This window comes from Myiozetetes cayanensis, unplaced genomic scaffold, assembly GCF_022539395.1.
Source record: "Myiozetetes cayanensis isolate MyiCay16 unplaced genomic scaffold, myiCay2020 scf1, whole genome shotgun sequence".
NCBI classification, from domain to species: Eukaryota; Metazoa; Chordata; class Aves; order Passeriformes; family Tyrannidae; genus Myiozetetes; species Myiozetetes cayanensis.
In genome coordinates, this window is record NW_026086604.1 from 45,889,560 (window position 1) to 45,917,366 (window position 27,807).

General features: G+C 40.8%; 2 protein-coding genes across 2 annotated transcripts in view; one reads left to right on the forward strand and one right to left on the reverse strand.

Moving 5' to 3' along the window:
* Positions 1-11,641, forward strand: part of NPC1 (NPC intracellular cholesterol transporter 1) — a 30,052-nt gene extending 18,411 nt beyond the window's left edge. The window contains exons 14-25 of the mRNA XM_050307289.1: positions 167-281; positions 1,072-1,199; positions 1,290-1,430; positions 5,187-5,276; positions 5,388-5,578; positions 5,935-6,050; positions 6,607-6,736; positions 7,462-7,662; positions 8,418-8,649; positions 9,660-9,773; positions 10,549-10,711; positions 11,367-11,641. Coding sequence (XP_050163246.1) covers positions 167-281; positions 1,072-1,199; positions 1,290-1,430; positions 5,187-5,276; positions 5,388-5,578; positions 5,935-6,050; positions 6,607-6,736; positions 7,462-7,662; positions 8,418-8,649; positions 9,660-9,773; positions 10,549-10,711; positions 11,367-11,449 — 1,704 coding nt within the window. The 3' untranslated portion in view covers positions 11,450-11,641. The remainder of the gene's footprint in view (positions 1-166; positions 282-1,071; positions 1,200-1,289; positions 1,431-5,186; positions 5,277-5,387; positions 5,579-5,934; positions 6,051-6,606; positions 6,737-7,461; positions 7,663-8,417; positions 8,650-9,659; positions 9,774-10,548; positions 10,712-11,366) is intronic.
* A 269-nt stretch (positions 11,642-11,910) lies between these two features.
* Positions 11,911-27,448, reverse strand: RMC1 (regulator of MON1-CCZ1). Its single transcript, XM_050307300.1, is given in 21 exon segments — positions 11,911-12,089; positions 12,837-13,062; positions 13,212-13,280; positions 13,366-13,470; positions 13,629-13,706; positions 13,913-14,032; positions 14,604-14,710; positions 15,050-15,178; positions 15,475-15,528; positions 15,923-15,967; positions 16,976-17,087; positions 17,974-18,079; positions 18,749-18,838; positions 19,296-19,399; positions 21,015-21,155; positions 22,341-22,427; positions 23,525-23,581; positions 23,967-24,051; positions 25,508-25,584; positions 27,216-27,346; positions 27,349-27,448. Coding segments are annotated over 21 exon segments (2,103 nt in total). The 3' UTR covers positions 11,911-12,009.
* Between the last annotated feature and the right edge of the window lie 359 nt (positions 27,449-27,807).

Sequence of the window (27,807 nt, forward strand, 5' to 3'; positions counted from 1 at the left end):
GTACTCTTGTTTTGGAGAATCTCAGCTGTTTAACTCTTGTTAATGTGGTGAAAACAATAAAAGACAATTTGTGATACTGAAAAGTTTTAAGTTTTTTTAAAACCATATGAAATAGCTTTCTAAATTGCGTGATTCCTAATTATAATGAATTATTGCCTTAAAACAGAGAGATGAGCGCCTTCAGGGTGAAACTCTGGATAAACAGATTGGAAGAGTCTTGGGAGATGTGGCACCCAGCATGTTTCTCTCATCTTTTTCGGAGACTGTGGCATTCTTTCTTGGTAAGTTTCATTTAATATTTGAAGATAAGGGCCTTAACTAAAGTATAAAAGCAAAATAAGAATTTGTATAGGAAGTCCAGCTTAGCTGTTCATTGCTCTAAGCAAGTTAAACTTCTGCTGGGGATAGACATGGTGGTACTTTGAGTCTGGCACAGTTAAAAAGATCCATTTCTGAATCTCTCATGCTTTTCTGTATGAAAGGCTGGAGTGTTTTACTGACCTGCAGTGACTGACAAGTCTAAATTTGACCTTAGTAAACTGAGATCAAATGTCAAGGTGTATGAACTTCTATATCACACTTAGTCATCTTGCCACTGCTTGGAAAAATGCCCCTATAACAGAGCATGTTTGAGGTTCACTTCACTTTACAGTACACGTTAGAGGTATATCTTTGTTGTTACCCTACAAGTATACTATGGCCTTCTTTCATTATGGACTTGTTTACCTGCAGTGCAATTTTTCACTGGTCCAACTTGCACTGGAGTGGCTTAATACTGGAGCAAGGTATTGCATGACAGCACTCCTTAACTTCCCTCTTACACAGTCTGCATGTACTTTTGGAGTTAAGAAATGTCTTAAAACTGGTCACTCCTTTGCACAGCCTTAATGCTGTTAATCAGGTCAAAGACAGCAGCTGTAGCCAGGCTCATACCAGGTGTTTTCTTCGCTCTGAAAAGAAAGGCTTTGTCCTGCTAAAAGGCTAGCACCTAAACTGGATATTTGTGTAGAAAATGCTCATGCATTTCTAGGAGAAGGGAGCTTGCTTAACAGCCTGGGTTGCTTCCTGCAGGGACACTGTCTACAATGCCAGCGGTTCGCACGTTCTCCCTTTTTGCTGGAATGGCTGTGCTCATAGACTTTATTCTTCAAGTTACTTGCTTCGTAAGTCTCCTGGGCTTGGATATTAAGCGTCAAGAGGTGAGTATAAATGCACCTGTAAATACAGTGTGATGGGGACGATGGCATCCACAGAAATGCACTAAATCTGGCTTTTAATCCATTTTTCAGGGGAACAGACTGGATATTCTGTGTTGCATCAAAAGCAGTGAAGAAACGGGTGTAGTCCAGCGTTCTGAGAGCATGTTATTTCTGTTCTTCAAAAATCTGTTTTCTCCATACCTGCTTAAGGATTGGATGAGACCAATAGTAGTATGTATACTCTGTTTTAAATAAGCAGTCATCTAAACTTGAGCAGAAGTGTAGCAAGCCTGAAGACCTAAATAGGGAAGAAAAATCTTCAGTGCAGTGAAACAAATGAAGCCTCTGGTACTTTTGCTTTTGGCATTAGTATAGAAATAAGCTTCTGTAGCTGCAAGAGTATTGAGAGTACACAGAGGCTTGACCATGGATTGTCCAAAGCCCAGGTTTAGGACAATTTTTTTTTTTTTTTAACTGACAATTGAATTATTTTAGGCCTATGTAAAAAAACAAGCACATGTTGGCTCTTGCACTGCGTTAATCTAGAATGTTGTTGCTGAATCCATGATTCAGTTTGGAGTTACTGTACTTATTTACAGAAAGTGTGTGTTTGTATCTTTCACTGCTTATTTCTAAGGATGAATTTCCTTATGGTTCCAAGAGGAACTTTGAGTAGCTAACTTTTGCTGCCTGTAAACTGTAGTACTAAGTACTTAGCACTGCCGTACTAAGCCTGGCTAGCATACATAAACTAGAGCCTCTTTATATGGTTCCTATTAGTTTAGTAAATGACTCCTATTACTTGTTGTGGGGACGGAGGAACGACACAACGACCTCAGGATCAATAAGTGCGTTCGTTTATTGTCTATAAGCAGTCATTTTTATAAGGCACTTAATAAGCTCATACATATTGCAAAAGCCAAGCTCATGATTGGTTAATCTTTAAAACTGCTTACATTTGTGCATAGCTATGTCTACAATTTAGCTCTTCTTCCCTATCTGCAGTACAAGGTCTTCCTTTTGATTCTTGTTCTGCTACATGATCAAGGAGACAACTCCCAAAGAACATTCCATTTCTCAGTGACCCATTTCTCAGTGACCCTTATCTGCTAACCATTCTTGAGCTATGCTGCTCAGTGACACATCCTCCACACTTCCGCCGTTTTCTTTTAGCAAGCTCATATTTGCATGTTGAAGCATAGCGTTCAGGGAGCGAGTAATACAATTTTGAATGCAAGCAATAACACAAGGCAGAAGAAACAACAGAAAAAAGAACAACAGGCACCATTTGTTTAAGACCGTCTTTGAACCATCCAGTAATTCCCCAGGATGCACACCAGTCGTCTAAACTAGAAGAGCCCCCTTTTATGTGATGTAATCGTTGTTGAATTTCTCAGAGTTTTTGGTGGATACTGAGAGAGTGGTCAGACAGGTTCATGCAGCACATTCCATCAAATTCCTGGCAGCCGTGGCCATGTGCTAAAAGCAAGAAATCAATTGCTGCTCGGTCTTGCAAGACAGCATGTCGAATACTGTCCACATCAGTCTCTACTGAGGTTGCCAAGTCCAAGCCGAGGCTTCCTGGGGTGGCGGGTTGTAAATTGGAGACGGTCCGACGGGAGTCCCCTGTGGGGCGGTGGTCGCAGCTGCTACTTGTGTCCCGGCGCGGCTGTTGCTGCGGGGCGCGCTCCGCTTGAAGTGTCCCGGGCGGCCTTTGCAGGCAGATGTATTATGTGAGGACTGTTTGCAATTATTGCACCACACTCCTGTAGCACGACAGTCCTTTCGAAAATGTCCTGATAATCCACATCGGTAGCAACGTTGTTTTGGCTTTGCTCCGCTGCTTGTGCTTACTGCCCCCTGCAAGGGTGCAAGGGCTGCTAATTCCTGCTGCTGAGCTCCCTGAGCTTGTTCTTGTAACGTAGTTGTTAAATCTTTAAGCGATTGGACTAAAAAGGCCATATCACCTACGGGGATACTCAATGCTTTTTCTAACAATTCTTCAATAGTCCAGTTAGGACCTGCTGCTGCTATAAGGCGTTTTATCTCAGGAGAGGCATTTTGTAGTATACACTGTTTCATTATGGGCCCCTTCATCCAATCATTTACTCCTGCTTTAGTAATAGCCGCTGTTAAACGGTCTACAAAGGCACCGAATGATTCTTCCTTTTTCTGTTTCATGCTCATATACATAGGAGGTCCTCCTGGTTCTTTTACATTTTCTAATGCTTGTTTAGCTAATCTCATAGCTTCTCTTAGTTTATCCGGCCCCATAAGGGGTTGAACTTCGGGACGGGCATATGGACCCATTCCCATTAATTCATCGATGGTAACCCCATGCAGAGGATCACCGGGCTGCCTTTGCTGATTAACGCTATTTTGAACGTGCACTTGCCAGTAGCCATTAAAGAGAATTTGCTGATGTTGTGTTAAAATCAATTTTGCTATAGAGCGCAAATCTGATGGTAACAGTAATTGAGAACCCCACATATAATCTAGAATTTGTTTGGAAGGTTCTCCATGTAATCCATATTGACTAACTGTGGTCCGTAACTGTGTGAGCAATTTCCAATCAAGGGGTTTAACTTCATAATTTTTCTGACCCTGGGGACCAGGAGTATATATAACAGGAAAGGTTAGGAGTCCCCCTTCTGGCAAACCACCGCCCTCCTCCTCCAAACAGTACCGTGAAACCGCTTGCCAAGCTTCTCTCCGTTCTCTCGCCACTGCCTCCGCCAGGTCAGCTCCTGCCCCGGGGGGAGACACTCTTGACAATAGAGATACAGGGTGTGCAGCATCTGGCGCAGTCGGTTTGCTAGGTGGTACTGGTGCTAATGGAGGTGGACGTTCCGAGTCAATATTCTCGGGGGGGTCCCTGTGCCTGGTTAAAACTTCTGTTATCTCCTTCGATTCTTTACATTTTGGGATCGCCCCTATTTCTCTACCAGGGGTTTCATCACTTACATCTGTAACATTACCCACAGCCCCTTGAATAGTGGCAGAGCCAATAGAACCGCTAGAGAAAGCTGGTGGCATGGGTGTCTGAGAAAACCATTCACTGTCAGCAAATTCTCTATTCTGATTTTGCATGTTTGCAGCCTGTGCTGCAGCCCTACACTGCGCCTCATGCTGAAGAAGAAGATTAAGTATTACACGCCACTTCTTACCCCATTTTTTGGCCATTTTATCTTCATCTAGAAGGGCGTCCTGAATTTTATCCCCAAACTTACGCCACTCAGTTACCGCATGAACCGAATGGGGGTTACTAAAACATCCTAATTCTACCCCATATGCTAATAAACCAGGTAGCTCCTTTTTCAAATCAATTTCTTTACAACCCTTTTTCTGCAAAAATGCAGTAAATAAACTATATGCTGCTTCCCTATCCATACCTGATACGCGCGTTGCAGCCTTTGCAGGGTTTGGCAGCACGTAGGCAGAGTCTGTCTCTGGCTGTCATAGGCAGCACTCCAGGTCCGGGACGCACTTTCTTCCGGGCTGTCCTTTTGTGACTGACTCCTGCTGCTTGGAGCCCCACTCTAATCCATCCTCACCGTGGTGTTAGAGATCACGTCGGGGGGTCACCATTTTGTGGGGACGGAGGAACGACACAACGACCTCAGGATCAATAAGCGCGTTCGTTTATTGTCTATAAGCAGTCATTTTTATAAGGCACTTAATAAGCTCATACATATTGCAAAAGCCAAGCTCATGATTGGTTAATCTTTAAAACTGCTTACATTTGTGCATAGCTATGTCTACAATTTAGCTCTTCTTCCCTATCTGCAGTACAAGGTCTTCCTTTTGATTCTTGTTCTGCTACATGATCAAGGAGACAACTCCCAAAGACCATTCCATTTCTCAGTGACCCATTTCTCAGTGACCCTTATCTGCTAACCATTCTTGAGCTATGCTGCTCAGTGACACATCCTCCACAACTTGTTGTTGCTGTACAGTTCTCACTTCCATGGATTTGCTTTTTTGCAGATAGCAGTGTTTGTGGGTATCCTGTCATTCAGTGCAGCAGTGATGCACAATGTAGAGATTGGACTGGATCAGTCTCTCTCAATGCCAGACGTAAGTCTTACGATTGTGTCACTGTTCAGCGGTTTGTGGCTGAATTGAAAACATCAATACCTTGTTGTGCTACCTCAACATCATATAACAACTCAAACCCTTCCCTTTAAGGACTCCTATGTAATAGATTACTTCAGCCACTTCAGCAAGTACCTGCATGCGGGTCCCCCTGTCTACTTTGTCCTAGAAGAAGGACACAACTACACCTCTTTGGAAGGGCAGAACATGGTGTGTGGTGGAATGGGATGTAATAACGATTCACTTGTCCAGCAAGTCTTCAGTGCTGCAGAAATTGGTAGCTAGTAAGTCTTTCACGTCTGTTTCTGCATAGTTGCGTGGAAAAGATGTAGCTGACCAGTGTGTGCTTTTGATTTACTTCAGACTCAGCTGCTGGTTGTACAACTGACACTATTGTATTTGCTTTATACTGTGATTTTGGGAGGGAGGGGAATGGAAGCAGCTGTGGCAATCTTCTAGAGCTAGCTGAGCATTACAGCTCTTGGATGGGTTACTGGAGCATGGGAATATATGGAGAGCTAAGTAGCTTGGATGAGAATGAGTTGACATGGCGTAAGTTGACACTGGAGAGATTAAGGGATATGTTCTGGAATGAAATATAAAATTACTGATGATGGATATGTTGCATTATTTTTATTAGCACGAGGATAGGCTATGCCCCATCGTCCTGGATTGATGACTACTTTGACTGGGTGAAGCCACAGTCATCCTGTTGCAGAGTCTACAATACCACTGGACAGTTTTGCAATGCTTCAGGTATTAGCATCCATCGTGTTCCTAGGGGATTAGCTTGGTTTATAAGTTTCACAGACAAAACATTTTATCGTGGTGTGAGTCTTGTTATTTTTTTCTTACTGCAAGCAGGCATCTCTTGAGTTGCCCTCTTAATTTGTTTGAACTGCTGTTTGAGTGACCTTTAATATTCTACTGGGATGCTGCAGGCTGAAGACAGCCTACTTAGACAACCAGTGTAACTTGCTATAAAAATTTTGATCCTTCTGCTGGTTTAATTAGAGTACACAAACTTAGTGCTCTGGTTTTGTTCAGGTCCTTCAGTTTGGTGTAACTGTCATCAGGTCTAATGTAGGTAGTGCACAAGTAACAGAGTACTCTGTTAGCCCTTGCTTTAGTAGTAATAAATAAAAATAAAGGACTATAGGTTTTATAAAGAATTCCAGGGTTGATCAGTTAGTTCATCATTAAAAATGCTTTTTATGGAATCATATCCTGTAATATTGCAAGCCAGGAGTTACTTGTGTTAGGACAAAGAATTCTTGATCCTCTAGCTGACATTCTTCCTGTATTTCTTCAGTCACTGATCCATCATGCACTCGTTGTCGACCACTGACTCAAGAAGGCAAGCAGAGACCACAGGGCAAAGACTTCATGACCTTTTTGCCGATGTTTCTATCGGACAACCCTAATCCTAAATGTGGCAAAGGGTAAGAGTCTTATTTTATAGATCTTGCTTAGACCAGTGTGTCAAAGATACCTGCTCTAGATTTTATGTCTGCAAGATTGGGTATCTAGTGTGCCCCCTGCAAAAGGCATAAAAACAGTGACATCTCACATGTTCTGTAGTACTTTCTGAAACAAAACTGGAAAAACAAATGCATCATCAACTAAATGGAACTGCAGCTTTCCCCTGTACAATGAGAAACAACTTCTATCATCAGTCTGTTCTGGAATATCCTGTGCAATCTTGAAATGTATGGTGCTCTGAAGCTTTTATAGTTTTGGAAACTGCCAGAAACAAATAACAGCTGTTTCGTGTTAGCTCCCTGAATGGCACCTACAAGTGGGCTAGAGGAGGACTATTTACAAGGGCATATGTAGGGATAAACAAGGGGCAATGGCTTTAAAATGAGAGGATAGGTTTAGATTAGATGTTGGGAAGAAATTCTGTGAGGGTGGTGAGGCACTGGAACAGGTTGCCTGGAGAAGTTGTGAATACCCTATCTCTGGAAGTGTTCAAGGCCAGGTGGGATGGGGTATGAGAAACCTTAGTCCAGTGGAAGGTGTCCCTGCTCATGGTGGGGGTGGAAACAGATGATATTTATGGTCCTTTCTAACCCAACCCATTTTATGATTCTGTAAGATTATAAGTTATAAAAGCTAATAAATTTGAATGATGCTGACACTGACATCTATCACTATGTTTATATAGAGGACATGCTGCATATAACTCTGCTGTCAACTTTATAAACAACAAATCTGATGTTGGAGCTACTTATTTTATGACTTACCATACTGTACTGAAAACATCATCTGATTTTATTGATGCTATGAGGAAAGCTCGGATTATAGCAGATAACATTACTGAGACTATGGGCATCAAAGAGAAGAACTACCGGGTGTTTCCTTACAGGTATGGTTACATCTTTCTTGCCTAACAGAGTTAGGCATGAGTTTTGTCTAACAGAAGGTAATGCAGAGATTCTGGAATTTCCAGTAAAACCAGAAACATACATTCTATATCCGTATCACTGACTTCTCTTTACTGTGGTTGATAATAACTAACTTAAATCAAGAATCCTGTTGTTCACTACAGAGGTAGCTCTGGCTCCATTTGGGCATTTTGTAGCTTTCATAGTAGGATTTAATAGTTCAAACATAAGCAGATATGTTGACCTGGGTACTTGCAAGTTGTAATATGATAGTATTGACTTCAAACAAGTTATTTAAATGCAAAGCAAATGCAGCAGGGAGGTCAAGTGTAAGAGTACCATAATGAAATTGAGTTGGAATTGGTATCTGTACAGCTGAAATACTGATTTCTTTGCATCAAAGAATTCTATCCATACTTAGTCTGTCTGCACTAGTTGCTGCTACTGCATACCACAGTGGTTCTCAGGACCTGCTTTCTGGTATCTACTAGCTGCTTATATTGAAGTGTGGGAATTACCCTGACTTCCAGACACAACCTTTATTTGAAGTGTTAGTGAGGAGTTATCATAAAACAGCCAGTGTTCTGTGGGAGTCATTCCACTGATACAAGGAAGCTAGTTCCTGTTGGTGAGTTCTGTAAGGGCGGGAAACTACTTTATCCTTGGCACAGAAGCTAATCTCGTATTAGCATATAGCAGGGAAGATGGCTAACAACATTGTCTCATCTTTCCACAGTGTGTTTTATGTCTTCTATGAACAATACTTGACAATTGTGCACGATGCTATCTTTAACCTCTGCATCTCCTTGGGATCAATATTTTTGGTGACAACTGTGCTTCTTGGTTTTGAAATATGGGCTGCTGTTGTAGTTTCAATAACTATTGCTATGATAATCATCAACATGTTTGGAGTGATGTGGCTCTGGGGCATCAGCTTGAATGCAGTTTCATTAGTAAATCTTGTCATGGTAAGTCAGCAAGACATCCCTCTGCTTCTATTTCCAAGTCTTGAACAGTTCTGTGTCCTAAGTATATACTCAATACTAAGCAGTATTTCACTACTGAACTTTGATAGGCATTTGAACAATAGTGGAACTATCTTAATACACAGGTTTATTCTGATAACTAGCCCTAGTACTGATAAGGTACAGCAATTGAACTGTAAGCTATAGTGCATCTGGTGGTGGTCACTTCTGTTCTGCAGCAGCAGCTGTATTGCTGCTGTATGGGCCAGGTGCTGCTCCATATCAACACAGGTTGTTCATGCTGAAGGTGAGGATACACAGGGTCGTGTTAAGGCTTCTGCTCTATTTGTGTTCTACCCAGTAGATATGGGATGTGCTAGCACGAGTATTGCTCCTGCATAAATGGAAGAAATCATGTGGGTACCTTAGTCAAAACACTCCAAAACTAGCTCCAGCAAGCAGCTATTAGTTGCTCTGGCTTACCATGCTCTCTAGAGGTTTGTGGCAGGTCTGAGAAAGTTGTAAGAGTAAACTGTTGGCCCGTGTTACAGGTGTATGTTCAAGCAAAGCTATCTACTAGATAAGGCTAAAATTAGCCTTAGTCAGTAAATGACTAAGCAGCTGAACTGTTACAGTATCAAATCAGGATGTATATGATATTGTTTTGCTAAAGCAATGTTATTGCAGCTGATAACTGTGAACTGATTTCAGTGTTCAATATCCACTGCACTGCAGCCAGCTTGCTTCAACTTTGTTTTGGAGGTCAAATCTCGTATCTGGCTTCCTGTTTGATTGTCTGTTGGTAATGACTGGTGGTAGAACACCATGCAGTACCTGCAACAGCCTCTGGAAAGCAACTAAGGCTGAGCCTGTAACTTCCCATACGATTTTAACCCTGGGGACTGATCACAACTGCTAGGAACCTTTCTAGCCTTACAATCCCGAGTAGAGACCTTACCAGCAAAGTGCTCATGTAAATGATGTTTTTGTGTACTTCTCTCTTTACTCTCCAGAGCTGTGGTATTGCTGTGGAATTCTGCAGTCACGTGACAAGAGCATTCACAGTTAGTACTAAGGGCAGTAGAGTAGAGCGTGCAGAAGAAGCTCTGTCTCACATGGGTAGTTCAGTAAGTATCTACTCTGTGGGGCGGCAAACGAGTAGCCAAGTTACAACTTCACTATTTCCTTAAAAATAATACAGACAATAGTCTTCAAGTCATAAAGATGGCCTTGCCTTTTCTTTTTGGAATACTTAAAGCTCCCTAAGGTCAACCTAGGCTCCTACTAGTAATAGAGATGATGAAGACTACAATTTTTAAAATTATGCTACTACCTAAAAGTAGAAAAGAGCTAAAAGCTTTAGCTGAACTAGTAGTTTGGATAAACCTCAAATTGTCCCATTAAAGTGCCTCTCTCTTCCAAATACTGAAAGGTGACTAGAAAAAGTTGTTTTGAAAGTGGGAGGCAATTGGAGCTTTGGGAACACAAGCAGGGCTCAGTGTTTAGGCAGTACTGTCATGTAACTTATTTAAGTGACCTGGAGGGGTTGGAATGAGACTGTTATTGTGATGGGTGTACTGGACCGTCATGAAGGTCCAGTCATGAAGGTAAGGAACTTCATGAGTTACTTCAAGTAATAGTGTTCATCAATCATAGTATCTGCCTGAAAGAAAAATTGAACTAGGTGACTGCACAGATCAAGGTAAATTTTTAATCATACTGAGCCTGTCCTATGGACCAAAAAGATGAATTCTTCTCCTGAGTGAATCCTGGATTTCATTCTAAGGACTAACAGGGAAAGAGCCTCAGAAAACATAAGAATTTGACTAAATGCTAAACACTTAAGGTAAATGGATTATCTAAAGGCCTACTTACCACTTAAACACTTTTTTTTATTGACAGGTTTTCAGTGGTATCACGCTGACCAAATTTGGAGGAATTGTAGTACTGGCTTTTTCCAAATCTCAAATCTTCAAGATATTCTACTTCAGGATGTATCTAGCTATGGTTGTGCTGGGAGCGACACACGGGCTAATATTTCTTCCAGTTCTGCTTAGTTACATTGGTAAGATGAGACAGTCTGCTCTAAACCACACCTCAAACAAAACCAGCTAGCTGTCTGTGGACACTTTGCATTAAATACTTTCCATTAAATGGAAAGTATTGAAAAGATGAAAAGCAGTACTTGAATGTGCCTCTTTCATTCAAGCCTGTCTGTTGGAAACCAAGGGCTGATGAGTGGCAGTGCAAGCCCACTCTTGTGGGCTTGCTGATCTGAAGCAACCACAGCCTGGCCTGTGTGGTTGCACTTTGCTGTGCTTTGTGGAGGGCCAGTGTGGCATGACTGGCATGTCCCAGCCTGGGGACAGGATGTGGGTGGAAGCAACAAACCTCCTCTGGGATGCTGTTCCTGTGACTGCAGAAATAATCTTGCTTTGTGGTGAGGATGGTCCAGACACTGTCCTCTTCAATGTGGAAATGCATGTGCATAGCATAGTTCTTAAAAGTAGACTTAAACTGAGCCTTTACTTAATGGGGTTAAGACTGATTCACCTACTGCTGCCCTTGCTGCTGCTGCTGACAGGTATTAATAGCTAAGCAGAAGCATGTTTCTGAATGTTGAGCTGGGCCTAGACAGTAAGATCGTGTATGCTTCCTGATGACTGTCTGATTGTCTGTAATGTTGAGACTTTGGAGTAACTCTGTGTTCTCTCACTCAGGCCCATCAGTAAATAAAGCTAAAACTCGTGCTGCACAAGAGAGGACCAGAGGTACAGAACGGGAGAGACTCCTCTACTTCTAGTTTTTTAACAGTGTTCAGTGGACTTCCATGAACTGTGGCTTAGGCCCAACTTTCACGAACTGAAGTGCAGCAATGTTCTATGACTATCACACTGTAACCACCACTGACTTGACTTCTGCACACATTCAACTAGAAGATACCAGCTGCAGCTTTGGACATAGCTTTAAACTCAGGAAATGCTAAGTGTGGCTCAAGTAACAGTATTACTAAAACTAGATGTGTTAATAAGATTTCTAAAACACTTCTGTTTTCAAGAGGTTGCATCTTTTTTTTTCTAGAGACCTAAACCAGCTGTATTGGGAGTTGAATAGCATGTTGTCAATGAACTCAAGGTGATGTGTATGAGAATGGACTGCTAAACCACTGACACTAATTTTAAATGCAGGTCAATGCAATTTTTGTCTCTATTTTTAGGGGGAAGCCATCACAAGTTGTAATATTTTTAGTACTATTTGCCAAAATGTCTTGTATATACTTTATTATAAAATAGCAATTTTGTAGTTCAAAAATCTACTTAAATGCAATAAATTAAGTTTATACATTTCAGTGGAAGAGTCTTTTCAGAACGTTGTGGGCTTCATGAGAGCTTGTTCTCCAAAAACTTGTTTGAAGAAGGTGACATGTTCTTCACAGTGCTCACCTAAGGGCAACAAAATAAAAGTTAACGTTCACTTCCCAACTCAAAAACAGAACGAAGATTTTTGTGTAGTTTCGGTTACCTTATTAGTACTAATTCTTGAATGCTCTTGAGTACAGGAGTTTAAAAAATAGAAAGCAGTGGAATACTGAGGTATTTCCAGTCCTGTGACTAGTATTCTAGTGGTGAAGCAGTTGTTTGATCTATTTAATTCCTTGATCTAGTTTGTGTACCTAACCAGCAGATTCATATCCACGAGAGCCCCACACAAGATCTTGGAGAGGGATTCTGTGCCTACAGACTGTCAGGTGATTACAAACATCTTGCTGATGCAAGCAATTTAGCTTGGCTTTTAAAGGAGGAGGAACTGTACTATAAAACAGACCCTGAATTTTTGTAATTTGTGGAAACAGGCAACTGAACTGAGAGGTTTCCTGACCCAGTTGCTGACCTCAGGAGAAAGCACTAATTGGAGATAATAGCTCTACTAAGCTGAGCAGTGAGAGCAACTGAAAGTCAAACAGGTTAGTTAATCTGCAAGTTTCTGCTTGGCTCAGTCTCTTTACTCCTAGTCCTTCTAAAGGAGCAAGACAAGTTAATTCAGAGCAATGCTTAAAGGTAAGCCTAAACATAGACTAAAATGTACCAGGAGTTTTATCTTCTAATACAGACTCAACTCGATTGGAAGCAAAACAAATCTTAGTTGTGTTTGCACAACTGAGTATCTTGGTCAAACTGCTTATCGCTTACCTGGTGTGAAACTTGGATTTCCTCGTAGCCGCTGATTTCTTTGTTCAAAGAATCGAAATATGGTATAGAAAAGCATGTCATCCTCTGCTTGCTTTGCTGCATCAAGGAATTTGCGGGCTGATATGCTGTCATGTCCTCCAATACCCCTGATGAATCTCAAGGCAGCCAAAACTTGGTGTTTGGACAACAGAACTTCCACTATTTCATCATTTGCTGTGGAAAGTCTCTGTGAAGTCAATCACAGCTGTAAGATTATGCTTCTAATGAATGCAAATGACTGAGATGCTAGCTAGTCACTTCAAGCTTGGTCAGGTAAGGTGTTTGACCAGTCTAACCCACATGTGACATGGAGTTACTATAGTCAGAAATGCTTACTTTTAACATGTCCAGTGAGAGCTGATGTGCAGGAGGGTAAATGCTTTCCAGGGACAGTAAGAGACAAGCCTAGAGGAAAACCAGAAATAATCTTAAAATTACAAGGACTTCCCACCTCCATCACCATCTTACTGAAGCTACTTGTCTCACATACCAAAGGCTTTGAGTCACTGAGCACATGGTACTGCAGAAACTGATGGAGCATGTAGAACAGGTTGTGTTGAACAAGGGTTTTGATGACCAGCTCATACAAGTAGTGCTGTGAATGCAGGAAGAAGACCATCAAAGGTATGTCTCTATACCAGTTTTTACAATCAAAAAAGGCAGTATTGTATAGGACTGAGACAGGTGACCAAGACTGGAGTAAAACTCCATTTCATGGAGCGGGGCAATATACTTGGCATGTAAGTGATTTACCTGAACTGCAATCTGGAACTGGTTGAGAGAGCGAATGTATTCCATCAAGACTGCAATAGTGAACTTATGAGGTGCTTCCTGGACAAGGAAGAAAGTGTTAGGTGGACCTTGCATAGCTTCTCTGTTAATGACAACCCTGTAAGAATAGGCATCAAAATACCCTAATCCTGACAAAGCCTTCTGCAGTCTATCTCAAGCAGTCAGCTTAAGTTGGCTGCTCTGAGCCTGCTGCCAAATTAGCCCTTCAAATTACTTAATTAAATTAGCCCTTAAAGTTGACTTACCTTCTTCTCTGTAAATACAGACAAAACATGTGTGTACATGTCAGACTGGTCAATAACTGCTTGAGTGCGGACAGGACGTTTCAGGAGTGGATTACTTCTACTCAGGCCTGTTTCTACCACCTAGAAGAAAAACATTTTTAAGAAAGAAAACTAGTGTTGTAGCACAGTTCTAGTCAGACTCAGATTTACAGTTAGTTTTCTGCTCTGAACATAACTATGAACATATTAAGGAGGAAATTAATGTTATACTAGATGCATCCTGTTCAGTGGGGCTTTCGTATTACATTTAAACCCGCTTTTTAAAGTTATATAAATACAGCTGCTATTATACACCTCAAAGCCAGGAGATGAATCAAACTTACTACACTGATGCAAGCCCTCAGATTCAGAAGGATTTTGTGTGTGGCTGTACTTGGAGTGCTTGAACTTGGTATTGTAACAGAAGTAATTGCTGAGTATTTTATGCAGTGATACAGTGTGCAGTGAGATCAGTAGTTTGGAAACTAAGGTAGCTGTTACTGATTCAAAGTTGCTTTTTGAGCTTCTACCTTCTTCCTGCTTTCAAGTGCTGGGGTATTTTAGTCATCCTGCTGAACATGAGCTGTGCAGCACCTGCCACCCAGGGGCTAAGTGGAGGTCTTGGTGCACCTTGCACAGCAGACTGTAAGTTGCTGTAGCTAACGTGGCTTACCATAGTATAGCTTTGCTCAGCTTCCAAGTACTTCTTATATTCATGATTCAGTTTGTCAAAAACAGTTGCAATCACAGACAGTGATCCCCTTTCTGGCTCACTGAGCACTGAAAAGAGAAAAAGAACTATGAGGGGAAATAACCAGGGACTTTAATGTTGCCTTTTTCAAAAGGTGATCTATACTCTAAATTTTAAACTTTTTTTAAGAAACACTTTCAATCATGTCAGATGTATCTGAATTAAAGTGCCTGGGGAGGTGAACTCTTTAATGCTGTTGAATTCCTTTAGAATGGTGATTGAGGGTGGTCTAGGCAAATGACACCCTACAGGACCAAGCTGGTCTCAGAGGTGATCTTAGATCTAAGAACAGCCCAGCTGTCTTGGGTGAGTATTTATGAATAAGCACTATTGTACTTTGAACATACAGATAATGCATTTGAACTTACTCTGAGAGCATACAGACAGGATAACCATTTTGCATTCTTTTCTTTGGAGAAGGAAATCCATTAGTTTTCCTTTATCTAGCAAGAGGTCAACTACAGGTTCAAGTTTCACTTGAAGACTCCAGAGGTAACCTTGATTTGAAAGAGTAAAACAAAGTAAATTGCCTTATATAGGATAGCCTAGGCATCCAACTTTTCCACCTTTTAACAAAAACACATCTAGATTATCACTTATTTGCCTGTGTTTTAGAGCAGCATTACCCTTGAAAAGTTGTAGTAAAAATATGTCATCCTCAGTTATCATTACCAAGAGCCACCAACTTAGATGTACCTAATCAGTCATGTTTTAAGCTGCTTTATGCACTGAAGGTATAAACTAGTGCCACTCTGACACCGAATGTTGTAAAATCCAAGAGCTCACCACTTACCTTCACTTGCACTGATGATAATATCAGGTTGAAAGACAATCCAAGAAGAAGAATCTAAATGTTAAAGTTTAAACGTTCATATTAACATTGATTGTCTACTATTGCTACTGAATCCACATTGCTGTACAGAAGCAGATCCCATTAACACACTTTCATTTACTGTCACTTGTGAGGTTTGTGAATCACATTCTTGGAATTACATCTTCAACTTCGTGGTGTACCTATTCAGTAATCTCATACATGTGTCTCAAATGACCAAGAAATGTGGTATTATACTAGATTTCAATATTTACAACTGTGAAAGCATTATGACTGTTATGAAGGACATTATTTTATCCTGAAGTAGATATGCATAATCAGCTAAAGCTGCACTTAAGGAGTCAAGGTAATAAATGCTAGCTTCTTCCATGCTTGAGGTTCCTACAGTTGGAGAGAATTTAAAGGATACAGAGTTTACATGGAACAGGAACTTGACTTGTCACAGAAGCTGGACCTGCAGAAAAAAAAAAAAAAAAGAGCAGTACTACTCTGGAAGCTGTCCTAACTACAGTTTTATACTGAAAAGGCAAGTACGGATTGTAACATTGCAGCACACAGTCAAAAAGAGAGATCCATTTGTGTAGCCAGATGTTCTACAAAGAAAATCTGACACTGAGAAGGCAAACACATTCTTCAAAACAGGACTGTTTGGTTTTCCAGCTGAGGGAAATAACACATGCAGAACTATTCCAGCTCTAGTACTATAAGTCTAAATACACTGACTCCATTGGCTGTGTTTATATGGATTCACTTCGGTTTCTTTGTACATTCTGAGCTTTTGTTTAATACAAATCTACACCTGCAGATATATATGAGTCATACTTGCTAACATGTGAAAGAGCTTTTAAGGTGCAATCTTTTTGTACAGAAGCATCTATCTCTTCTACAACGGGAACCTTGCTGTTTTACCAGCTGCTAGTGAAACGATGCTCAGACTATTTCTAGCTACTTCCAGCTTGAGGGTAATTACCTGCTACACTTGTAGGACAGGAAAAGAGAAAGCTAATCCATAAGGAATCATCTAAGTGTTGAAGGTGTAACACCGATCATGGTGTAACTTCTAAACTGGTCTCAAACTTGATTCTGACCAAGGATTGTCTTTCAGCCTTTTTAACTTCCAAAGTCACATAGTTGTGACTTAAGCCAGAAAAGCATAAAGTGCTTTTGAGCACACTCAAATTTTTATAGCTGTGGCCAAAACAAACCCAAAGTCAACAATTTTCAAGTGTAAAAGCAAAGTATGATGGGAAGTATGCACCTTAAACAGCAATTCTTACTCTTTAGGCATACATTTGGAACACAAATTTATGCTCTATTACTCCTTACCTTCTTCTTCCCTGACCCTCTCAAATATGTTTAACTGAAACGTTAGTAATCAGCATCCTAAAAATTGAAGCACTTGTGTCAGCTGTTTTAAATATTCTTGGTAAGTGTTAGGATATTCATTATATAGTGGTTTTACCTGCTACAGGTATTTGATAGGGTTGTATTGATCGAGGTGGAAGTACAAATTGATGGATGGTAGTGGACCCATCAAATTCTCCTCTTAGTTTGATGTCAAATATAACTGAAGTCTGCAATCAAAAAGAGGAAATCAGTGTTCACAAATGTGAATCACCACCCAGTTATGTGCATTCAGGCTGCTTTTCACATTTCCATCTTGTATTCTCTGTTAGAATCATTGAATGGTTTGGGCTGGAAGGGATGTATTATAGGTAGAGAATCCTTCACTTATGAGGCTTCTCAAAGCTCCATTCCATCTGGCCTTGAACACTTCCAGGGACAGGACATCCTGTTACAGGGTCTCACCACCCTTTCTGTAAAGAGTTGCTTCCCTGTATCAAATCTAAATCTACCCTTCTATCATCCTAAGGAAGTAACATGCCAAGAAAAGATAATACAAGAAGCCAAAGCCTTTCCACAAGTTATGAGCAAAGTAGCCCTTTAGCTTTACCACTGACCAAGCCTTCCTCCTGAGACTACAGATAAGCAAGTTTTACCTATGCTATCATATGCATAAGAAAGTTTGTGTTCATTCAAATTTTTACAGATCCAGGCCTTCAAACCAAATTGAGCATAAGTTAACGTTATAGAAACATATACTTGGCATGTTTGTGATATGAGAAGTGACCCAGGGTTAATAACTTTGTATCCAATTTAACTCCAATGCTTTAAAAGCCTACACAGTGCAGCAGCAGAATATCATTGGAAACTTAACAAGAAGCAAGATGAGTGTATGAAAATGCAGGCATTAGCAACATGCCTGATTAAATGATAGCCCAACAAGGTAAAAGAATAAATTTTAATCTCTTATACTGTTATAGTTTTGATCCTGCAAATACTCTGGCTTTTGGCAAAGGCAACATAGAAAAGTATTTTCTCAAGTGTTACTAATACCTGCCCATAACTTCTAAACATTATAGCGTAACTTTTATATAACATAACATAAATAAATCAGACCTCAGTATCCTGATGATGTACTACCACCAGGTTATCCACCACATTCAGTGCAAACTTCCCAGTTCTGTTCAGCTTTAAAATATGTGTCTTCTTACAGGACCCCTCTCTATGGAAACAAACAGAGATGAGAACTGGTCAGTAGGACTGTTTAGACTATAAAAGCAGATGTCTCTTTGTCCTGTTTTTGCTGGAACTCAGTTTATTTTCTTCCTAGTAGCTGATACAGTGCTAGTATTTTGGATTTAGTATGAGAATAACGTTGATAACACACTGATGTTTTAGTTGTTGCTAAGCAGTGCTTACCCTAAATCAAGGACTTTTCACTTTCCCATGCTCTGCCTGCAAGCAGGTGTGCAAGATGCCGGGAGGGAGCACAGCCAGGACAGTGGACTTGAACTGGCCAAAGGAATATTCCATAGCAGAGGACATCATGCTCAGTCTATAAACTGGAGGGGGTTGGCCAGGATGATTGCTGCTTGTGGACAGGCTGGGTGGTGAGCAATTGTACTTACTGTGCGTCACTTGTTTTTCGTGGGTTTTATTCCCTCCCTGCCCCTTTTCATTACTGCTAGTTTTTATTTCACTTATTAAACTGTTTGTAACCTATGAGTTTTTACCTTTTTCTGATTCTCCTCCCCTCCCAGTAGGGATTCGAGGAGAGAGGGAGAGGTGTTTGGGTACACAGCTGTGTGGTACTTACTTGCCAGGTGGGGTTAAGCCATGACTCTCTCACACCTACATGAATTACCACTAATGATTTTCATTCTGCTCTTACCTGGGTAAGTGATAGAGGACTACTTCTGCTCCTGTACTGTTGGAAGTCCTCGAGTGATGCCTCAAATACAGAACATAAAGCTGCCCGTATCTAACAAGACAACAGGATTAAAGCATTATTTTCAATTAAGAGCTCTACCAGTCTGACACGGACATACATTTTATCCTAAAAGAAAAGATGAGATTAACCAAGTCAGGTAATTGTTTAATTAAAAGTGAAAGACTAAAACAGTACCTGATATATCACAATGCATGGCCTACACTCATGCAAGTCAGGCATCTCTGAACAACTCCTCTATCAGAATATCAATTAATAAATGAAACATTCTCAAAACTTCTGTACTAATCAAGAACTATGTCATGTAATATTTCTCAGTTTGTTTCCCCTCCCCACCTTCCCCCAAGAGGTTGTTCAGATGTTTTGTGCAAGGCCGTAACTGAAGCACTTCAAAGCAACAGCATTGATAAAACAAGAAAAAGTGCCAGAAAAAGTTCTCTCAGCATCCCCAGACTGTCACATGAAAAGACCTGATGAGTTAGATACATACATTGTGGCCATGGCAATATCTCTTTCAGAAAGGCTGAGCTTGGACGACTTGGGTGCTGCAGGTAACTCAATTTCAAATTTTGATAGTTTTGCCATGGTTCCACTCTGTTAAACAGCAAAACAAAAGCTGTCAAGACCCGAACCGGACAGATCCAGAGCCGCCTCCCCTCAAATGCGTATCGACAGCGCCCCCACGAGGAAGAATGGTCATAGCCGAAAAGAAAGGGGTTTATGCTTGCTTTCCTAAAACAACCCCAAAACGTGTGCTTCTAAACACAAACTTCTGCTATTGTAACTTTACTTTTAAAAAATGAACGTCTTGATTTTATAAAATCAGCTTCAGCTCGAAAAATGTTTCTATTTTAATTATGTATGCAAATCCCATGTAAAATTTTCCTGGCAGTTCTCAAGCTCCTTTCTCTCTTCCAGCTCCAACTCTTAAATAACTGCTTACTGGGGAAAATATCAGGATGTCCCTACTAGCCACTATCTCCTTTTGTTCCTGATAACTTCAGAATCTGCCTTAAAGCATTTCCCTGCTCCTGCCCAAGGTTTCCTCTCTCCTCTTCCTCTTTTCTATGGAATTTATATTTAAGCATGTTTTTTTAAGAGTTTCCAAAGCTTCTACTGAAATTCACTTCCCACTCTCATTAACTGACTCTTGAGTGCGAGGTATGAACACTACAGAAGTATTTCCTTTGCTAGAGCTCTATTTGCAAATATTATTTTAGTACAGTACCTTTCTCAGGAGATCTTTAAATATTACCTCCTAAACACAAAATAAAAATTATTTAGCTTCAAGCTACAACTTCACACAAAATATTAAAGAGGGGGAAGGACCTAAGTCAATAAAAAGAAAACTGTGACAGGCTACAGAGTGGCTGGCTACCCAGCCACCTAAGAGAACATAATTTCAGGATGCAGTACAGACCCTACACAAGATTAACCCAATCCAGGAAACCCACTTGAATAAGCTGCTTTTTAATCTCTTCCCTTAGACTGCAATAAAAAATCTTCCTAATCATTTGACGTGAGCAAGCAAAATGCTGTAGTTCTTTTCCTCATTTTAAAAATCATCTAACTGCATGGTTAACTTAAAACAGGTTCTAGTTTACACTACACTTTTTCCAAGACAAAAAGAAAAATATTTTCCCAGAAATTGTGTTATCTACAGGGAAGAACACCATGAGAAATAAATACTGCAAACAAAGCCCTCTTGTGCTTGGGACAACTGATGTTTCTTAAGCGCTACCTTTCTTCTTTATCTGTTTTTCATCCACTCACATTTAGAAGGTTGTGATTATATACACAAGTGAAAGGCCCCTCTTTTTTCTTTATCATACTACAGAGTGCAAATGTCCACGTTAAAAGTAAATCCTAAATACCTATTTAAGTGAAAAGAAAAAAAAAAAAAGACCGCCTGAAAGACATTTAAGTTGTAAAATATTTAGTCACCAATTTTTTCTTTCCTTTCAGAAGATCAGCTGTCCAACCTTGGCTGGACACACCTCTTTCCAAAGAGGATGTAAAAAAGAGCAAATTACTTAATTTTAAGACATCACCTAGGAACTACCTTATAGATTTGCCTACTGTCATGCAAGGATGTGAACATGTGCAACTCTTGAAATAAATCCAGGAAAAGTGACAGAATACTTGAGTGAAGAAGCAGCTTAAGAAAAGGAAGCACACAAAATGAAAAGTTTGGAACACATCCCTTTACCTTGAAATAGAATGGCTGCAGGACATTGCCAAGGACAGTGGTGGAAAGAAGGATAACAGAGCTCTCTGGACAATACATGTACCAGTTGACATTAATACTCTGATTCTTCAGAAGTTTTAAACTTCGTTTCTCTGGTAATACCTGGAAACACAGGACATTGGCATTATATTACCAGCAATACTCCAGCAGCATAAACGGTACTACACAGTAGCAAGGAACAGTAAGTGAGAAACAGTCAAGTGTAAGGACATTTACAGGGCTGGAATTAAAAATCAGAAACCTGACAATTACAGTTTTGGCCCCATTTTACTCTAGCTAAGGAAATGCACATCAAATCCCCAAGTCCTAATGCACTCAAAGGTGCTGTGTCTTCCCACTCATCCAGATAGGGGTATAAGTTCTGTCCATAATAAACACCTAGCTTGACACTACTAGTGAAATTTTATTAAAAAGTTCTTCTTACAATGTGTTTGCTGCCTTTGCTCCCCAGTTTCCTTAATCTTTTATATTTTAACAACTAAAACAGTATATAAATCGATGATCTTCTTTTGAAAGGCTTAAGTATCTTCTCTTAAAAAACATACTTTTTTCATTTGGTCATTTTACCTACACGGTTGACATTCATAATCCTTTTAGGTGCTAAATATATATTTTCCCCCTCAATCAGCAGGAAACTTGTACTTTCTTTAGTACAAGTTAATAGTAACAGTAATTACATAAAATATCACGTCTTAGCTCCAGGACTGAAACTATTGGGAAGTGCACAACTGTTTTTTTAGGAAGTTTTCACATATCCCTCATTGTGAATGTCAGAAATGGTTATTTATTCATTTGACTTCCTTAAAAACATATGCAAAGGTAATTACATGTTACACAGAGGAACTCAATGAGATCAATACAGGAAAAAGCTTCCAATTTGCAGAAGTGTATACTAGCTAGTCAATTATTTGCTCTTTGCTGCATTTTACGCATGCACACATCCTTCCCAATGCTGATTCATTTTGCATGAAGTGGTATTTCACATTAGATTTAAATACTCGTTTCCATACAAGCCAAGAGCATCTCTTAATTTGGAGTTCTCAAGGCTTAGTTGATACTCCTTTATACAGGGCCTTTAAACCTGTTAATGACAAATTTGCTCTGCTCCAAAAAAGTACTTCTCTCTCAAAAAAAATAATTGCAGTCTGCAAACCAAATGGCAGAATTTGTCTTTTTTTGTACTGCACTTTCTCAGTTAGAGAGACAGAAGAAAGGAATTCAAATACACTGTCACAAATTTACATCTTCAAATCTCTAAACATGTCCTATGGGAGTTATTTGTATTACCTGGTAGAATTCAATTCCTTGATCTGTGATGAAGACAATTTCTGTAGAACTCGTCCAGCAGAATCCTAGAATATTGGCATTCTTTGTCTTTTAACAAACAAGCAAACAAACACTCTTTTACTTGGAAAAATTAACTATTCAGATAAGCTAATATTACTAAATGAAGAACATGAGACCATAAGCAATTTAGGTATCCAGTCTCTGGAGTTAATACTTTTGGCCAGCCAGATACCCAGCACACATCAGTTGCTTTTATAAAGACTTCCAAAACTACGCATGAACACAAGCACTGTATGACCTGGATTTCTGGCAGCATGTAAGATTTACAAGTTTATTACACAATCAAATTTTATTTTCAACCTAGATAAAACCAAGTTCTTCTGGTTCAAACTGTACTCTCAATTCAACCAATTCCTGACATGAAAAGCGGGTTCCTCATGTTGAGAGAAATAAGGAATGAAGAGGAAAAATTTGCCATGACTTCACTCAGAAGTCTACTTCTACCACTACACTCAGAAGTCTCACTACCATAAATTCTTTGCTGGAATGGTTTACTCAAACATATAATCCTAAATAATGAAGCAGACAGTGCTTCAACTTTAAAAGCTACAGAAATAAAGGCATTTGAGCAAATAAGGTGTATAAAAATTTACTTTATCATTCCATTACTCCAAAACGTAATCTGTCTTAGTTAAAAGTTGGAAAGTACCAAACAATGACAACAGTACTTGTTTCTGGTAAAATAATCATCAAAAAATTAGAAGGATTGTTTAAAAATACCAAAAATAATATGCAAACTACATAGGTTACTATTACTGATTACTGAAATTAGATAAAACATCTACATTAACATATCTGGCATTAATACAATTATTGTCCACTGTTTCTGTATCATCAGCACTTTGTCTCTTCTCCTTCCCAAACCCTGACATTTGTGGCCTCCACAGCATTTCCACTGCCTTCTAGGAAAGAATTACATTCACAGGACCAGGAAGTTTTTTATAGGACCATCAATACCTGTTTGTTCACCTGTATTTCGATAAATAGTGGTGACTACATATCTCATTTACTCCACAATAGTGTTTTGAAAGGTATCTCAATTAGTTCTCTGTAGAGTAGAGGCCACCAGTGTAACTAACATTAAAACTTCACTTAAGCATATAAGCTTGGGACATTTAACTTACCTTACATTCCTGTGTATATTCTAGCTGAGGGCTTTCTGGAATAAAATTCAAAAAATCCTGCAAAAACACCCATTAAGTGTATTAGCAGTTATGAAGCACAGACAGGGTACATACATAGAGACAAAAGAATAGATACTAGTTCATCAAATTGTTTTGGATGACATATATCGAGGAAAAACTTGACTTACTATATTTCACTTCACCCCTGCCAGGGAATTCTTTATAGAAGTTGGCTCCCCCTTAAACTTTTTTCTGAAATGATGATATTAGCAAGACAGCAATGCTGCCTGTCCAGCCTCTCAGGATGACAGAGGAATTTTTCACTACAGCTGTTGTTAGCCACCAGACCTCTTGAACATCTGTCTCAGAGACTTCTACTCTAGTAGTGTATGGAGAAGATTTCCAGCTCCAATTCCCTATCTGCAGGGTGTAGGTTTCTTACCACACTCTTCAAAGTTCTCTGCACAGCCAGGATCTTGTTCCCTAAGGAAAATTTGATGCACTTCACTTCTCCTTTATCTTCCATTCTATACAGAAAGAAACAGAAGTTATGAAATCATCTTCTGAAATAATTTATAACAGAACTCTGTAATGTACCCTCAAAAAAATGATGAGAGAGGAAAAAACCTGTAATGCAAATGCTTTTGAATACAGATTATTACTGTTGCCTGGCAGTAATGGATTCAAAACCCAGACTGAAAGATAATGTCAGCTCACTCTTCAGAAGTCCTGAACAAATCTTTTACAGAATCACAGAAAAGGTTGCACAAATTGGCACCTGAGGTCACTACAAATGCTCAGCTCTGTTGGCCTGCGGTGTGGAGAGTGGAAGACTTGTGGGACTACTCAAACCTGTGTTATTGGTCCTGTCCCAGTGAGTCTGGAGTTCTGTGGCACCCACCAACATCCTGCAATCAGCTCCTTTACTTCCAGAACTAATTAACCCAAGCCTACTTGCTTCTCCATTAGGACTCATCATCTGGAATAACCTCTTATATTAAAGAGAGATTGAGGGTGTTTTCACACCATTAAACAAAATAAAAAATGCATTCTTACCTAACAAGCATCAGTTCAATTAGCATGGATAAGGTAGTTTTACTTCCAGTATATGTTATTAAGTCCACACAAAGGGAGAGTGAGATAGTCAAGCAGGAAAATTGTGGAATCTCATGAAGTTCTCTTAGTATTTTCAACTCCCTCAGGATTTGTGACAAGGGTAGTCAAATAAAAATAGCAATTTTCAGGAAGACCCTGTGCAATACCTAACAGATCACAGCAAACACACCTCAACCACAAATTGTTTCACCCACATCTGTACTGAACCTTCGAGTGAAAGAACACTTCCTTACACATGGACAGCAGAGCTCAAAGAGCCATCACTCTTGACATTGGCATATATATAATAGTTTTCTAAAGACAAAGTCATTTAGCTGAAAGTACTGTTGTTGTCAGATGCTGCAAAAAATGTTTCCAGAAGAAACAGAAGGCAGAAAAGAAGCCAAGTTAGATTAAACAAGGAACAGAATGCAAGAAACCCGCATGTAGATTTGTACATTGTGCTTGAATCGCAGGCATAAAATTCAGAAATTACACATTTAAGTTTACTTCATTCTGTTTAACTTGCTAAACTGTATCCCTGGAGAAGTCATTGCTACCGTAGGAATCAGAAGCCTGAATACCCATACTCTTGTATGTTATAGCACATTTTAATAAAACACTATTGTTTTAAATAAAAAAAAGAAGACGCAGCCTACTAACTTTTTTTTCCTACCATAAGACTATAAATTAGTAAAGGCAAAGCATACCATCTTAACTGAAAGATTACCACAGAATCACAGAATATGCTGAGTTGGAAGGGATCCACAAGGATCATCAACTCCAACTCCTGGTTCTGCACAGGATAAGTTTTATGCCTGAATTAGAGCAGATAAGGAACAAGCACCCAAGATTGCATAATTTCATCTCCAGACAAAGGTTCCTTACCTGAAGGAGATGGGATTTCTATCCTCTAAACCTTTAACAACAACTCCTGTAGCTCCACCAGATCGAACAGCAAAAACCTATAAAAAAAGTTGTGAGCATATTTTTAATTTATTCAAAGTCATAACCTTAACGTGCTGCCTTTTCTATAAGCCACGCTTTTAATTCTTCTTTTACTAGATACAATTTTTGTTCTTCCACAGATCTGCCAGTTCACACTAAGATAATCAGTTCCTCAGTGTGAATAATCAATCCCTTCCTCTGGAATTCCAAGTTTCCTTAGAGTTGACAGGTTTCCAGCGGTCCTGTTACAGTCTTGTAGCATATTCTGAACTACTGGGCAAGTTAAAAGAGTAAAAGTCTCTATAAGCTGTTCTCTTTTTTTTTTTCTCTCATATTAATATTTTCCTAAGTCAGATATTAGTAAAAGTGCTGCGTCCAGTTCTGGGTCCCTCAGTTTCGGGAGACTGTTGAGGTGCTGGAGCATGTCCAGAGAAGGGCAACCAATCTGAAGGGTGAAGGGTCTGGAGCACAAGCTCTGTGAGGAGCACCTGAGGGAGCTGGGGCTGGTTAGTCTGGAGAAGAGGAGGCTCAGGGGTGACCTTATCCCTTTCTACAATTGCCTGAAAGGAGGTTGTAGCCAGATGGGAGTCGGGCTCTTCTCCCGAGAAGAGCAACTCCTCAGCAAGTGACAGGGCAAGAAGACATAGTCTTAAGCTGCACTCGGGAGACTTAGGTTGGACATTAGCAACAATTTCTTCCCAGAGAGGGTAATTAGATATTGGAATGGGCTGTTGAAGGAGGTGGTGGAGTCACTGTCCCTGAAGGTGTTTAAGAAAGACTGGACGTGGCACTTAGTGCCACGGTCTAGTTGACAAGATGGTGTTCAGCCAAAGGTTAGATTTAGGTTAGACAACCTAAGTTGTCTTGTTTCTTGCAAGAGCTCGAAACACATTGCAGAAGTACTGTCCCCTCTCCAAATGCCACTGGTCATGTTCCCACTACATGCGGCAAAGCCATGCCATCTGTATGGGGAAGAAAGTTTGAAGGTTTTGACTCTGTGAATGCTGAGGTCACAGAATGGTTATGGGAATTAGACAGTGGAATGTATCCACATCTATATAAGCCTGATGACAGACTGTGGATCTTTTAGCTATATGGAGCTGAATGCTCAAAAGCCCACAGGGATATTAAGGAAAAGATGCTTAAAAGCACTAAAATCCAAGAAATTGCCACTCGGGTCTGAGACGCAAGTAAAGCTATAAATATTAATTTTTATGATCATATTGAATTTCAGGAATTGGAAAAGGAGGTGGCAGGGGAATCAGAGACAATGAGCTAACAGTGAAGTGTCAAAGTTTGACGGTCATGCTGGGACGCTTGGAACAGAAAGGAAAAGTGCTGACTCTGAGGAATTCCAGAAAGACCTTACGGCAGCGAGAGTAAGGCAGGTGAAATTCAACCTAATAAATTGTCACAGAGGGAAGGAAAAAAAAAAAAATCTACCGCCTCTAGCACGATGACAAGTCCCGCGCCAGCAGCCAGAGGGAAGGGGAACCACCAGGCTCACGCTCAGCAGCCGAGGGGAGGGGAGGAAACCGAACCCGGGCGTGAGAGCCTCCAGACCCCGCTCCCCGGAGAGCAGCAGCGGGACGTGCCGAGCATCCCCCCCGGGCCCGTGTGAGGGCGGGGAGGCCCCGCCGCCCCCCACCTGCTTGTTGGCCTCGTCGAAGAAGACGCAGTTGACGGGGTTCGCCTTCTCGAAGTGCACGGGCCGCGCGCACAGCGCCAGGTAACAGCCGCCGCCCTCCCCGCCGGGCCGCGCTCTCCCCTCGCCGCCTTCCCTCCTCCTCCTGCTGCTGCTGCTGCTGCTGCTGCTGCCGCTGCTCCCGGCGCCTCCTCCTCGGCCGGCCCCGGCGGCTCCCGGCTCATGGCGGCGGCCATGGACGAGTCCCCCCCACCGCCCGCGCCGCCGCTTCCTGTTTACACTCCCCTCGCGCGTGACGCGGGACGCGCCCGCCTTAAAGGAGCCGCGGCGGCCGGGAGGAGGGAGGGGAGGGGAGGAAAGAGGGGAAGGAGGAAAGAGGGGAAGGAGGAAAGAGGGGAAGGAGGAAAGAGGGGAAGAAGGAAAGAGGGGAAGAAGGAAAGAGGGGAAGAAGGAAAGAAGGAAGGAGAAGGCTCCCTGTTTCAGGCTGCGGGGCTGCTGGCGGGCGGCAGGTATCGAGACCCAGACCTTGCCCGCAGAGACGAGGCGCGCCTGTCTCGCACTGGGATTTCTGTTTCCCCTGCTCTCTGTTTCGGTC